The sequence below is a fragment of the Triplophysa dalaica genome, chromosome 9 (genome assembly GCF_015846415.1).
Source record: "Triplophysa dalaica isolate WHDGS20190420 chromosome 9, ASM1584641v1, whole genome shotgun sequence".
NCBI lineage: Eukaryota > Metazoa > Chordata > Actinopteri > Cypriniformes > Nemacheilidae > Triplophysa > Triplophysa dalaica.
The window spans coordinates 7,736,322-7,751,850 of NC_079550.1; the positions used below are offsets into that span (position 1 = coordinate 7,736,322).

General features: G+C 38.5%; 1 protein-coding gene across 2 annotated transcripts in view; it reads left to right on the top strand.

Annotated features, from left to right (window-relative positions):
- The window catches only part of cadm2b (cell adhesion molecule 2b), a 171,274-nt gene that overhangs the window by 129,380 nt on the left and 26,365 nt on the right, over positions 1–15,529 (top strand). For both annotated transcript variants that reach the window (XM_056755942.1, XM_056755943.1), the window contains exon 3: positions 2,970–3,119. In XM_056755942.1, coding sequence (XP_056611920.1) covers positions 2,970–3,119 — 150 coding nt within the window. The remainder of the gene's footprint in view (positions 1–2,969; positions 3,120–15,529) is intronic.

Here is a 15,529-nt window from a genome sequence, read left to right on the forward strand (position 1 = left end):
GACCGAGTATTAGCTCATGAATAATTTCATGCACGCTAACACGCTGATTTACCAGCTCCTTTACAGTTCCTACCTCAAATATTTAGCTACAAATAACACTTGCATGTCAGTAGGTTTTTTTGCATTCTGAACATGACCTTAACATGTTCATTTGTAGAAAATGATTTGCTAAAGATGCTGAGTTATTCTCAACGCAATCTGGTCAAAAAGAGACCAATTTTATGCGTAAAGGTAGGTTTATTGGAATGCCCAATTAAAATTCTTCCATCAGTCACTCATACTTGTGTTTTGTGGAGCTCGTACAACTTTCTTTTCTCTTGGAAAAGAAGAAGAGAATGAATAGCTGATTGAAGTTACACACGAGTAAACGATTACAGAATTATGATCTTTGGGTGAACTGAACCTTTAGGGTGAAGCTTTAGCCTCATTGTACTGCGTTATTCGATTTCCACATTTTAATAAGCTCGGAATTAACGCAATTTAATTTTTACCACAGGGCCACCTGCGATATGAAAGAGCGAGTTTCTCTGAAGTCAGATGAGCTTCTGAAACGAGCCAAATGTGAGTTGAGATGCGGACGGAATGCAATTAGCAGACTTTTCATGAAGACTTAAACAAATGTGGAATAAGACTGGCTGGGTGATTAGGCCGGGCTTGAATGTCCCTCATGCCTCTCAGTTACATTTCCCACACGAGACACGAGGCGGTCGCTAACTTGGATCGAAGGAGCGCCGTAGTCAGGATTATGTGTCAATTTGCCACCCAGCTGCGGGAGCAGTGTGTCCCTTGCCGAGCATGACTAGCTCTAATTAGGCCATGCTACCAATTACTGCTGATCCCAAGTCAGTACGAACAGAGAGGAAGAGGGGAAAGAGCTGTTGAGCAGAGAAAACACCCTTTGTGTTTCTCTGTTTTCTTTACCCGATTGTAGACGTGTGATGGTATCGAATTCTCACATCACTGTAATTGCGTTTTTTGGGATTTATGTTACAATCAGATATGATCACTGTTATCAATGCCAACACTTCACTTTTGTTTTTTGTTTTTATTTATTGGTTGCATTAAAAAGATATAAGAATTCTTAACGAGATAAATTCTCATCTAGACACGGTCCCGTTACCAGTTTCATGGTTTCGAAAGTCACTGTTCAAAAAACAAAAAAAAATTTCACATCTCAGAACATGACGGAAGGTGGAATAATCCATCAGACTGTGTGCAGCACAAGAGTGAAGGTGGATTCATAGGGTCCGTCAGCGTCAACGCTTCTTATTTACTTTGAATAGGTGACGTCATGCTTTGCCGAACTTAATTGTGGGTCAGCGTCGCTTCTCTTGCCGTTGCTTGTGACGAGAAGTTGAACGTTTCTCAACTTTTCAAGCACCAACGCAGGCGTCAGCCAATAAGATCGCCTCATTCAAATAATCTAGTGCAGGCACTTGTCAATTGCATTCATGCAAGACCGGAGTATAATTGATTGGATGTTGTCAATATGACAATCGCGTTTGCCACGCTTCAGACACGCCCTCCGCCAAGCGTTAACGCCTCGTGTGAATCCAGCCTAACTTCGACCACTCCCCCTGAGGATTTATTTTAACTAAGTAACTTATTTTTTTTAATTATTTAAGATGACATATGTTTATTATTGTTCCAAATTTCGACATGTTCCTTACAAATAAAATATATTGTGTTCAATAAAAAGTTGTTGTTTGACCAAGACATTTGAAATTACATATTTCAGAGCTGTGATCTCATTAATGTAATACCATTATACTGTGGTATTTTTGCCGGAAGGTTATCATTGAGTAAAAATATTTAAGTACTAGATGTGAAGTACCTAAGTATTAAAGATTTTAAAAAAAAGTAGTGGAGTAAAAAGTATGATGCTGAAACTCATTGTGATTGGAGGCAGAACATTTCCACGCACACACGCACAAAGTTATCAAATCAGTTGTTTGGCAAATACTTCCTTCATAAATAGTAATATTTATAATATAATATCAATATCTCCAAATACTGTTTTTCGCTTTAGACATTTCAAATGCGGTAGTGATTTGCATATGTCAACGGTGCACAAGAGACTACCAGAACTTTTTCCCCAATTCAAGCGCTGTTTTATATTTAAAATGTACTTGAGAGTAAAATACTCAAGAACTTTACACCTCTGTTTCAGATAAATGTCAACAATGATGTTTTCCAAAGTTATCAATTTATATTAAGTGTGCTCAAATGTTAAATGTGTATGAAATCAGTCATGTTTAACAGGTTTGACATGATCTGTTATTATTTATTATATATAGGCTAATCTTCAGTAGGATTCATGAAGTTCAGTTTATTTGTTTGCAAGATATGTGATGTCATGTATGTAAGGAAGTTCTGTTCACTCACATGTCTCTGTATAGTGTTTTTTTTTTTGTACAGCACTATCTGAGCAATTTTCATGCAGCTCTTTTCATACATAATTTAGGTGGTCGTGTCACAGATGATGTACTGTACATTACCCTGCATTTTACAAGACTTCTTGCCAAACAAGTAATTCGACACAGAATATTGATTTAAGATTACATATCATATTAGGGCCTTTATGACATGAAACATTTAAGTAGCACCGGTGAGGAAGCCCAGATGAGTGCTCTGATTTCACTTAATCCCGGATACGTGGTGGTTATGAGACCGCAAGATGATGCGATTGATCAATCGGAATTGAGTTTAGTAGCAGAGAGTAGCGTAAAATTGATTGTCCCTCTTTGCCAAAGGACTAAAGCAATTATCTTTTAAGCATAAGGAATATATTTTATTTTTATGTTATGTATTTTTTATTTATGTGAATTTATACACAGCTAGACCAATCAGGATCCAGGATCAAAGCTATTCATTGTTATTCCAAATGTCACATTGATTATGATTCTCTTCTCTACTTCTCTTTATCCGTGTTTATGAACCTGTCTCTCTCCCTGTCTGTCTCTCTGCAGGTAGCCAGACTCAGTTCCCCATCACTCAGAATGTGACCGTGGTAGAGGGCAGCACGGCCAACATGACCTGTCGAGTGGACTATAATGATAACACCTCCCTCCAGTGGTCAAACCCAGCACAACAGACCCTTTTCTTTGGGGACAAGAAAGGTGGGTGGATGCCAGGATATGCAGTAAATCTGTGTGGTGAAGTGAGCCGGCTGTAGAAGCGCAGTGGGTTACTGGGTCGGGGCGAGAGGAAATGTGCTGTGTAAGGACGAGTTTGGGGTCAGGGTGGACGTTGAGTAATGAGTCTAAATCTGTCTGGCTCTCTCTCGGCCGGGCACACAAACAAACCGATTGATTCTTCGATTCATAGCATCCACATCAGCGCTGCCGTAATAAAAGCAATTTAGCATCATTAATGGTTCATTGGTGGAGAAATATGTAGTGTTGCTTTGAAAGAGTTTTGAGATGTGTGCTCAGTCAAGATTGTTTATTTGAAGCTGAATGCTGATTGAAAAAAACAGCATATGCTGGTTTGGTATGTTTTGATGCCGGTTTGTTGGTTTGTGCTGGTTTATGATGGTCATGTGCTGGTTTAAACTGGTCCTTAGCCGGTCATGTGCTGGTCCATTGCTGGTTTAAGCTGGTCAATCCAGCATCAAAACATACCTAACCCAACAACTGCTGTTTTTTCAACAGTGGGATGTTTGATGACATAGTAAAATTATGTACCTATTATATTCTGTGAATAAGTACATTATCTGGTGAAATTATCTGGTTTATTTAGACAATTTTTAACTGTAAGGATTTTTGTTTGTGTCCAAAAAATCTGATCTAAGTCTCAATTGATGTGACTGGATAGTTAAGTACACGTATACAAAGACAAAATGAAATGATGTTTACATCCGTAATGTGACATATTTCTGAAACAGGACATTTAACAACAAAAAGGCAGAATTGAACTTGATATCCATCTGGAATTGATTGAAAAGTCACTTCATAGGCGAGACAAGTTATTACAGGACATTTTGATGAAAGATTATGGAGGCAAACATTTTGTCCTTTGGAATTACGTGTGCAGTTGAATCGTTCGTGGCAAGACTGCAGCACACGCGAAGAAAGTAAATAGGGTCAATTTTTATTTCACGTTATCGGAACGTAGGCAGGAGATGAAAGTAGATTTCGTTTGTTATTTGACGTGGGTAACAGCGGGGCTTTTGTCTGAGACGCAGGCTGAACGTTTGTCTGATAATAAGTCGCTTCATTAGTCTGCAGCATTCACTGACATTTAAGATTTAGTTGGTGGGCGTGTGTGTGTTTGCGTGAGTGCGCGTGTGTGTGTGTATGTGTGCGCAACTGAGAGAATGTATTACAGATCTATGCATGCAGGAATATATTTCGTCTTGAGGAGGAAAAAACCCTGTCACATTTTTGCTCTTCAGCAGTAGTTTCTCTTCATTTAGCTTCTTTATATCTTATATTGTTTGTCACCATGTTATTGTCAAGCATGACAGTATTAAAGATACAGCCCGTTTGATGTCGCCAAAGTGAATAAGCTGTAAAATTTGGCATTAATTGTTAACATTTTGTTTTGTTATCCACACAAAACAATTTTATGGCTTGAGAAAACTTCTTTGATGTGATTTTTTTGGCCTTTCTTTGCTTGATATCACCGGTCCCTATTCACTTTCATATGTTACGATGTTAATTTGGCATCGATTGATCAAGTTTTATTCTGTTTAGCACAAAAAAACAATGCTTGGATGTACTTTTTTTGGCCTTTCTTTGATTGACACCCCAAGTTCCTATTCACTTTCATCGTATGGAAATTAACATTGTGCATAAAAAAACTGTTTTTGTGCTCCATTGAAGAAAGACAAACGTAAATATGTAAATTTGGCATAAATGGATTAAAGTTTATTCTGTAAAACAAGTATATGGCTTCAGAAAACTGCTTTGATGTGAATTGTTTTTTTGTTTTAAATTCCCTGTCCCTATTCACTCTTAAGGTATGAAAACATTTTTTGCATAAGTTCCACTGAATGATGTTATACAGAATGTTAAGATGTAAATTTGGCATAAATTAATTCAATTTGATTGTGTTAACCATACAAAACAATAATATGGCTAGAGCAAACGGCTTGGATAAGGTTTTTTGTCATGATTCGGAAAGAAGAACCCAAGTGCAGGCTGCCGTGCGAAACAGGGAACTTTAATAAACAAACAAAAGACTCACAATGGGTAAAAATATAAACAAAATACGAACTTGAAAGAAAAGACTTCCCACAATGGGGTCAAATAAGAATGCCGGATAACTAACTACTAAACGACAGAGACTAGACTAAATAATACAAATGACATCAAGACATAGGGCAAGAAAATCCAAATACTAGGTACTCCAAATGAGACGAGGGAAAACCGGAGGCTTTGTCATGACTCTGCCACAAGATCAATAAAGACATGCCATGGAGAGTCAGAATCATGACATTTTTTGGCCTTTCTTTGCTTGACATCCCCAGTCCCTATTCCCTATCAGTCCCTATCAGTGTATGGAAAAACATTTTGCCTAAAAAAACTTTTTGTTCTATTTTTTAAGCAATTTACATAAACAAATTGGCATTTGAGTTTAAATAATCAGATTGCTAGACTTTATTCTGAAAAAAAAAAAACTCAGCAAAATTATAGGTTGATCATCTTGGCAGCGAGAAGGCTTTTCATGCACAGGCTGGACTCAAACTATGCGTTTTTGCAGTTTGTCGTGTTTTCCGTCCTTCCCAAGTGAACGGCATTCGCCTGTTTTTGGCAAGCCGCTCTGACTGCACGGAAAACGGGTAGAAAGCTTGTTTTTCTCCATGTTTGCAAACACCCCGGCACCGGAGTCTGGCACGGTCACCGCAATAGCCATGAGGGACAGACAGACCAGCCTAGGGGTTTTAACGTGACGCTGACACAGATTGGACAAAGTGAGCGAGCTCGGAAGATCTGCCAACATTCTGCCTGCGTTCCGCCAACATAATGCCCTGCTGGAAGCCGTCCTTCACTATCTCTCTCGGAGTGGACAGATGTGCTGTTGTTGAGGGCAAAGGAACTGTGGGAAATGGCTCGGTTAAAATTGTACATCAACTTTGCCAGATGTTAATTAAGATAATTGTTTGGAGCGGTATTGTAACAGAATGGGCAGCTCGGAAGTTTAGTGACCTGTAGGAGAAATAATTGTATTTTCTGGAAGAGGAAATGTATTTGGTGTGTTGGTAACCATTGATTGCCTTGAGGGAACAGACGCATGGGACATTTCGTGTTTTCATAGCCGCTGATCCTGTGGGGAAATACTGTATAATCTAATTTCTTTGCCATTCATTAAATGATGTGTTTTTGATCACTGCTGGACATTGATACAGCATATTCAGTCAGAGTCAAATATAATGCCTACAGTATATGATTTTGTTTATTTGGTCAATGTTTATTTCCTGTTGCACTGAAATTCCAATTGAAGGTGCTATAAGCGATTTCCATTGTTTTGCTTCCTGTAGGCGCGATGTGATAAAAAAACCTGTTTTTCACACCAACAGTGATATCCATAATGATCACTGTAAAGGTTAAAGTTCAGCTAATAAGATGCTGACAGGCAAAAATCCATTCAAATGTAAAGGGCTGGTGCATTTAAAATTTGAAACTGTAAACTGTTCATGTTAAACATAACCTTATCATCCATTAGTTCAGATGCATATATCCTTATAGTTTAGTTACTTTCTTGTTTATGTTGTTTGTACCTCGAAAAATGAAAAGCCATGCAAAAACTATAGTTTCAGAACAAAAGATGCATTTTCTATCTAAAAGTCAAGCTCACACAGACCTGCCTGAAACGCCTCGTGTAACTACACCCCCATAAATCTACATCAGTTCGTAGTATGATTTGACTAAAACCACCCAAATGTATACGCAAGTAAGGTAGGCGTACCTGTCAGTACAATTTCTGTGGAACCCTATGTTAAAAAATTATGTTAACTCTTTCACCGCCATTGACGAGTTATCTCGTCATTTAAAAAAAAAACGGTTCCCCGCCAAAGACGAGTTTTTACGGAAATCAGTGTTTGTACTGTTGTACAGCAGGTGGCGCTATTACAAACCTTTGGGAAAAAGTACAGAATCCCAAAACCTAGTACCTATATGTTTTAGCGGTTTTTAATGATTGTTCTGAGTGTAATCTGGGCGGAATTGTATCTCATCTGTTGAATCAAAGTCATGCATTTTTGAAGAAAACACCAACATCTACGGAGTGATAAAAATGAACAAATGAAGATAGAAGAATACGGTTTCCTTTGTTTAAAAGCTGAGACTCTGTTCTTTCATTTGACATATTGTTTGTCCAAATATTCTTTACAGAAAATTTACTGTGAACCATTAAAATTGGGTGAAAATGTAAAAAAAACGCTGGCGTAGGCTGGCAACTTTTTTTTAAAGAGGCTGGCAGCGAATGAGTTAAGAAGCGTTACTTTCCATCACACGCTTGCAGTATTCGACCAATCACTACGTACTAGTTAATTGGCCAATCATAGCACACCTTGCCATGCAGAGCGATGAGTTTCGTAAACAAATTCAAAAAGGAGATACAAACATGCACGTTATGTGGAAAATAAGGCGTTTTTGAACCTTAAATCGTGCATACATAAAGCATTACATATAAGCAGACGATAATATTAGTTTTACCCCTTTAATGTTAAGCGTGGCCCATTGTTGCTTGGCAACCGCAGACGCCACGATAACGCAAGCTCCCAAACGCTTTAGAATAAAAGAAAAAAACCTGTTTTCCACCTGGTTTTAGACGTGAAATGTGAACGCCCCCTTAATGTGCTATATTGCTATTTGTATGGATCTAAGACTCAAATCTGTATCACATTGATTATGTAAAACGTGCAAAAAAATTGACATATCAGAGCTCAGCAAACTGGTAAGCAGTAAGAAAGACACTTTTATACATACTGAATGTTTGTGATCCTTCTCTCTCGTGTAAGCATAGAATAATAGTGTGACTGCACAGAGAGCACATACTGATCCCCTTACGGGTATTGCCTGGAAGCTCAGAGACAGGTGTGATGTCTCAGGATACCTGTTTGAGTCATAGCTGTCAGGTAGTAGAAACATTTCACGTGTGGTGTTCCAAATTACTTATAGCACCTTTAAGTGAAGCAACAATCAACGTTTAAGTGCATCAGACACTGTTTCCCGTGTGTGTGATTCCTCTGAGCTGCCTTTTGTGCTTCATTAAAAAGTGTGTAAACCCTTTTTACGCTGTTGACATAAATTGGCACCTACGGTGCTGCGGTTGTCTTGGGGATCTTTTATATACTATCATCGTCTGTCACAGTTGTAGCCTTATCCAATGTGATGGCATGTGTCTGTTTATTACTTCATATGACAGGTATGAAGTGAAAAGTGGACAGGAAGTGACGGGGCTGAGCCTGAGGAAATGACTCAAACCCACCATTCCTTCAATGGGGTACAGTAACAAAATGTTTCCCCATCTCACGGAGTCAACCAAAGACTATGGCGATGTCGCATAGTGTACATTATTTCATTGTTTGCATATCTTTTCTTTTTCTCAGAGGTTTCTGTGCTTTATTTCAAAGGGAAATATAAAGTTGGCATGTATGCTGGACTTTACCTGTAAACTGTTTCATTTAAACACAGAGGTCTCCAGAGGGACTCATAGTGTTATTGTCAGCAGTGTACTTGTGGCGTGAGTGGGCAGGTGTGGTGTCAGGAGAATTCAGGGCCGTGGCGAGGGATGAAAGCTAACAGAGAGAGTGAAGGGAGGGGAAATTGGCTGCGGTCACAATTAGGTCTGTGAACCGAGACTGAAGGATTGTCAATCTCGAGTGGCTTTGGGGAATGAATGGCCTCGTCTCAAGTGACCAGAGACTCTATTGGACACTTTCAGTTTTAAAGGATGTGGGGCTTATGTGTGCCAGATCCAGCATCTATTGAAGGGATAGTTCACCCAAATCTTCTACAAATTCTGTCATCATTTACTCACCTTCAAGTTTGTTCCAAATCTGTATACATTTCTTTTCTCTGATGAACACAGAGAAAGATATTTGAAAGATGCTTATAACCATACAGTTCTTGGCCACCATTGACTACAGTAGAATATAAATAGCTCTGTTCTGTTGAACACAAAAGAAGATATTTTAAAGAATGTATGACAGCAAACAGTTCTGGGGCACTTTTGAATACCATTGTCATTTTTCCTTTAGTAGTCAATGATGTTTAGTAGTCAATTATGTCAACAGATTTTTTATTTTGGGGTGAACTCTCCCTTTAAAGTGTGTTTTTCATTTCGTATTCGTGCTATATTCTGCTATGGCTAGTAAATGTTTAATCTAAAAAATCTGGCAATTATTTGCAGAATCCTTGTAAAATTGCATAAATGTGTTTAAGCCCATGGTGGTAGATACAGGAACTACACCTTTATGTTTGCAAAAATGCATGTTTCTCAGTTTTAACCCGATTGATAGGTTTATGTTTATATTATTTTGAATAACTCTACATTCCATTAGGTAGCATTGTTATGCCATAGAGAGTGCATTTCCCCATTTGATTTTACCCTTTTATGTAACTATTTGCAGACCTCCCTAATAAAACAACTTGGCAGCTCTGTGTTTCCTCGATTTTGGGGCAGAATACGTTAACAACAGTCACTGATTCGTCCTTTGGAAATGGCTTTAATCCTCAATATCACACAATGACAGCAAGATGCGACTTGAAAGCGATGAGGGTGTATGAAGTGTATATTTTTACGGAGTTGCCGAGGTATAGTCCATTATATTTGAATTCTGGACCTCTGGAATGAGGAAATGGAAAATATGATTGCTTACGGGCACTCGCGCTGAATTTAAAAGAGATTGAAAAGAATTATGGGTAGCGTGCTGTTGGACTCCAGCTGGGAGCATATTCATTTTAAAACGATGGTCAGTTATCAAAATGAGAATACGTGAGATTCTGTTTGTTAGTAGAAAGGGTTTCCTATTCGAAACTTGTTCTACGTTCTAGTGAAATGCTGCCGAACGCATCAGCAATTTTTTGAAAGACCTCCATGGACCCCAGAAGCATCCTGGTAACGCACTTTTAAAACCACACAGACCACTTTAGCAACCGCTTGATATAATTTCATAGACCACACCGCAAGACATTTTCTTCACAAAATGTTCAACTCTAATGCGTGTTTTCAGACGTGTGTAAACTTTAAGCATTGAAGCGTGATGGTAGTCACCACGTCTGGACCGACTCCAATTATATTGTTGTTTCAGCATTCACACCCAGAGAAGATGGCAGGGTCGATCAAGTTAACTCCTCCTCTGCATCGAACCCTTAACAAGTGAGGAGTCTTTAGCTCCCAGCATGTCACCGAGCCGGTGGGCGGCCTGTGAGCTCACAGATGGAGTGACAATCTAGTTCTCCAGAGCAAATCACTACAGAAACAACCTGTAAATCTCCACAGAGAGAGAGAGATGGATGGAAAGAGAGCTGGATTACTCTCAGACAGTACGTGGCCATTTGGCCTTATCAACACTGTTTTTGTGCAGCAACACCTACATATGGACCGTATCTGAGAACAGCCCACATAACAGAGGGTTGGTAGGGGCCTGGATCGCAGGGAGGAGTGCGTATGTGTGTGATTCACATAGAACGCGCTGGGAGTCTGCGGGGGAGTGAATTTGGGCTAAATCTAAAATCCAACCTGCTTATACACTCCGTCTGCATTTCAAGACACAAGAAATGTGGGGTCCACAAACACCCACCACTCTTATTAGTAATATGTCCATAATAAATAGAGCCAATGCTCTCCTCAGAATTTGTGTTTGTGGTAGTACAGCCATCCTCAATTGGCGGACCCCGGTCTGGATGTTGACCTTTGCTTCGTTCCATCTGGACCGCGAGACATAGCCTTATAAACCATTTCTTACTTTTTACTATTTCGTGTTTTTTAAATTGAGCCGCGCGTCTACACATCGGAGAATAACATACCACATACCAATAACACACAAACTCTCAGGAACATTTATGTGATCTTTTGCCGCTATATCCTCTTATATGTTTGTCTAGCGCCAAACGCACTTCAACCCTTTCGGCTCCTCGCACTCTGCTTCAATCCTGCCAAAGACATGCAGTATGAAGAGCAGGACACACGTGCTTATTTTAACAACAGTAGTGCAGACACACAGAGCAGGTAAATGGACACACAACACTAAACAGTGCAGCAAATATTAAAGCATTTGTTTCTGTTTACTTTTATATCTCTTCAAGTGTTCAACTAGATTTGTGATATTTTATTAACCATAACGTTTTGTCTACATTAAGCATTAGCATTATTGATCAGCATTTAAACATGTTTGACCCTGTTAAACCCAGGCTAAAGTTGCATAATCTAATTGATTATTAGATAACAACCATCAAAGATTAATTTCAAGCATTAATTTGACTAAGATTTTGGCATTATTCAGTTATTACTTTGTAATGAACAACGTTCTAATTGGGAAATTATTTAAAGATATAAGTAGTTCTGGTATGAATGGCATGGAAAGGTTAATTTTGTAAGTAACTTTGTTTTCTGTTTATGATGAGAGCATTTATATTGTTACATTACATTTGCTGTTTGCATGTTGTCAGTAGTTTTTTATTTACAAATATGAATTATTAGACTTCTATTCAGAGGGCATTCCCCTAAAGCCTACAAATCATACAAAGTGTGGATATCAAAATATAATATGAATAAATGGCCTGATAAAATATAATATATTTTATACCGTTTATCCGACTGGGCTAATTTGATTCAATATTTATTTATTTTCCAGTTAGGAATAATTATTTGAAAAAATTAATCTGCCAAACCGCAAGGTATCAGGGAATTTTATCTTAATAAGCTCACTGGATATAAAGCTTGCGTTAACAACAATTTGATCTGTTATTAATATTTTGTTGATCCTTTCCTGTGTTTGATTAAAAGTCATTCTCCTAGGCCTGATTCAATAAGCTTTGTGCATGTGATGTGCGTCATTTCCCCCCCAGCCACCTTAAATTCTTCTCAGAGCTAAGCTTTAGTACAGTACAAGCACAACTACACAACACGCTTAGAAACACTTTAATATTCTTTTATAATATATTCAAATAAAGTACGAAGGCATTCATTTTCCAATGTTTAACATGTTCAACTTTTGCCAGCTGGAATTAGACAGATGGAATTTTTAAAGGGATAGTTGCTAAAAAAATTCAAATCCTTCACTGACTCTTCATTTTAAACCTGTACGACTTTCTTCTGTAGAACACAAAAGAAGATTTTTTGAATAACGTTGGTAACCAAACAACATGGAACCTCATTGACTTTCATGTTAACACAAAACCACATAGACATTTTTCACAATATCTACTTTCGTGTCCACAGAAGAAAGAGTCATACCAGTTTTGTAAAACACGAGGGTGAATAAAAGATTACTGAAATTGTTGGGTGAACTAAAGACTTTTGACCACTTAACCATTTTTGGCTAGACTTTTGCTATTTCTTATAAAATACTATAATAAATAGTTAAGGTTGTACCTCTTAAACATTGCACGTGTTGATAAAGTTCAAATCCTATATCAAATAATTTGCTGCTTTGATTCTCACATGTCACGCTACCATCCCTGTGTCCTCGAGGGATGCTCTTAACCTCAGGTTGCTCAAGGGGGATCGTCCGTTTCATGAGTGAAGCGTGCGGTGCTCTGGATAAAAGCATCCGCTCATCTGATGAGGCGTACGAGCTTGCCGCGTATAGCCCGAGGCCATTAGCAAGGAAGCGCCACAATGATGAGTCGCCACCACTGGAAAATCGATAAGCACCATATGTCTCCCTTATCTGTGCGCTATTAATGCCATGCCAGCGTATGATTCATCATACTCCAGCAGAATAAATTAGAACGTATACACTCTACTGTAACATGATGTAAAGACCCCACCTATGGGAAAACAACACCTGCTGACGGGATTCATTTTGCACTTGGTAATGAGAGCTCTAAGATCTTGAAGCTTTGTTGTATGCATCATTTCTTGTTGTGTTTGGGAATGTAGGTACAGCATATAGATGTAGATGTATTGTTGTACATTGTATTGTTGATGGTGTGGGTTGTCATTTTGCTACACGCTGCTTTTGCTACTGGCTTATGACATTCATTAGGGACGTTCAGCTCAAATTGCAAAAGGTCAAATTGCAGAGTGAGCTCTAAATTGGCCTACGGCAATCAAAATGTTGTTATGTTTTAAATTACAGCATTAATGGACTAGTTAAATCACTCATTAGATGAAAACATGCAAAAGCCCAGCAGAATGCACTCGGCTTTATGGAGAGAAGGCATTTTATGCACTACTGTGCACAGGGAAATGGCACCATCTTCTTGTTATGCTCATGGTGTAGAGTTATCACAAAATTGTGTTTTTACTCAAGTTTTTTTGAAGGGTTTATCTAATGTTGCTGTCTGGCGTGCATTTTTAGCTTCTACTGTATCAGCACATTGTCCTCTGTCGATTCGAGCTCGTCCCTAGCATACAATGGAAGTCATCATGATTTTTATAAGTATTCACTGCTGCAGGCCAATAAATGTGAGGATTCACGCTGTGATAATTTACTATCTGCGGAGCGAATTCCTATTCGGGAAAAAGGAAAAAGTCTTTTGCACATTACATACGCATTACAAACCAGTTGACTAAGCTACTCTTAGTTTGTCAAATTCTACAACTGAGCTGCATGTGGTTGTCTACAGTGTAGTACATCATGCTGTACGTCTTGGAAACTATTAATTATGCTTTTTACATATGAGTATATAACAGAGTTGACATTGTGTGTATTTCTTAATGATCTATGTGAATAAACACACGGAAATGAGTTCATTGACTCATAACTACAGTATAGATGTAAGCTATGGTTAAAGGGGTAGTTCACCCCAAAATAAAAATATTTACTCATGTTGTTTTTGAACTGTATAAGTTTCTTATAAGTTTCTATACAGGGGAACACAAAAGAAGATATTTTAAGAAAGGCGGTTTTATGTCCATACAATGGAAGTCAATGTGGGTCAGTGTTGTTTGGTTTCCAAGATTCTTCAAAATGATTATCAGGTTTAAAGTGAATAATGAATAAATAATGAAACAAAAAATGATCCATTTATTGACCCCACACATAGAGCTTAACTAGATGTCAAATGAATTGAGAAATAAAAGCAGATATAAGACATAAAGGACGGAAATGCACACAGGGAAAAAAAGTTGTCATAAGTGTTGTTTTTCCGCATACCACTTCAACATGTATCGTGTTAAGGCTTCAAATTTTGAAAAACATTTCCTTTCTATAAAGCAAGCATATCACACCAAGTCTTCCAATAGGAAGACAAGTAAAACAACTTATTCACATGTAACATTTCCACACTTAGTTAAATGTCATTTTTAAAGCCCAGCACCTCACATAGAACCTAATGGGCCACTAATGGGCTCCTATCATTAAAGCATTATCAGTCGATAAATGAAATCTTAAGTGCTGTGTGACATTTCAGAAAGTCTCTGCTTGTAGCATAGCATTAAGTATACTGTGAGGCTGAGAAATGGGCCGCTTTCTACTATGGCTGTATTAAGTTTATCAGGGTCTGGTTGGTTATTAACTAATGACCATTTGTTTTTGTACAGTGCACAGTGGATGATAATTGCTTAAACAACTTAAGTCACCGTCAGCCATCACAATGTCCTAATCCATTAAAACGCCTGTATTTTGAGGGGAATGCTTAAAAAATCTCCTTGCTGTTTTCTCGTGGAAGATTGAACAAATAGCCAAAAGTGTCTGACGGGACTAAACTGTACGTGTTTGCATATTCCGTGCACAATTGCCATCTCTGAATAATCTGTAGATATTGTGTGTTCCGCATCTCAAATTCATGCGCTCCCATTGAAACGCAGCTCACATGAAAGCTGTGTTCTTAGACTGACCCAAAAATGTCTCGTCTTGTGTTTTGATATAGCAACAAGCTTGATGAACAAAGGCCAATGTTGTGTGATGCAGCGTAAGAAACTAAACCTTAGAGATTCCTCAAAGAGAATTACGTTTGAGCTGAGCTGTTTTCTATGCTGCAGCTGTGCCCCATTGTTGTCTCTGAATGTGTAATGTAAGATTTGACCTGATATGACGCCGCATGACTCTGCCTTATATTATTCCCACAACATCCTCGCAAATGTCCAGATGTCACCAAGTCCCAGTTTATCTCCTGCACCTGGTGTGTGAGATCTGTTTAAACCTCTGATCACTGCCCACCTGCAGTTGAGCACTTTCTTGGCCCAAGAGAGCCTCTAGGAATGAACTTCCTGTCTGCAGCTTCATATCCCAGCAATAATCACAGCCTGTCCAGAAAGTGACCAATCACAGATGGTTGTTGGAGTGGTCTTATTGTAGAGAGCGGGACTTTTGGCTTCTCTAAACGTGTCAATTCCAAGACCAGTGTAGCAGCTGCGGGATGCTCGCTGTTTTTCTGTTCTCATTTCGTTTTCTTTCGTCGCATCAGAT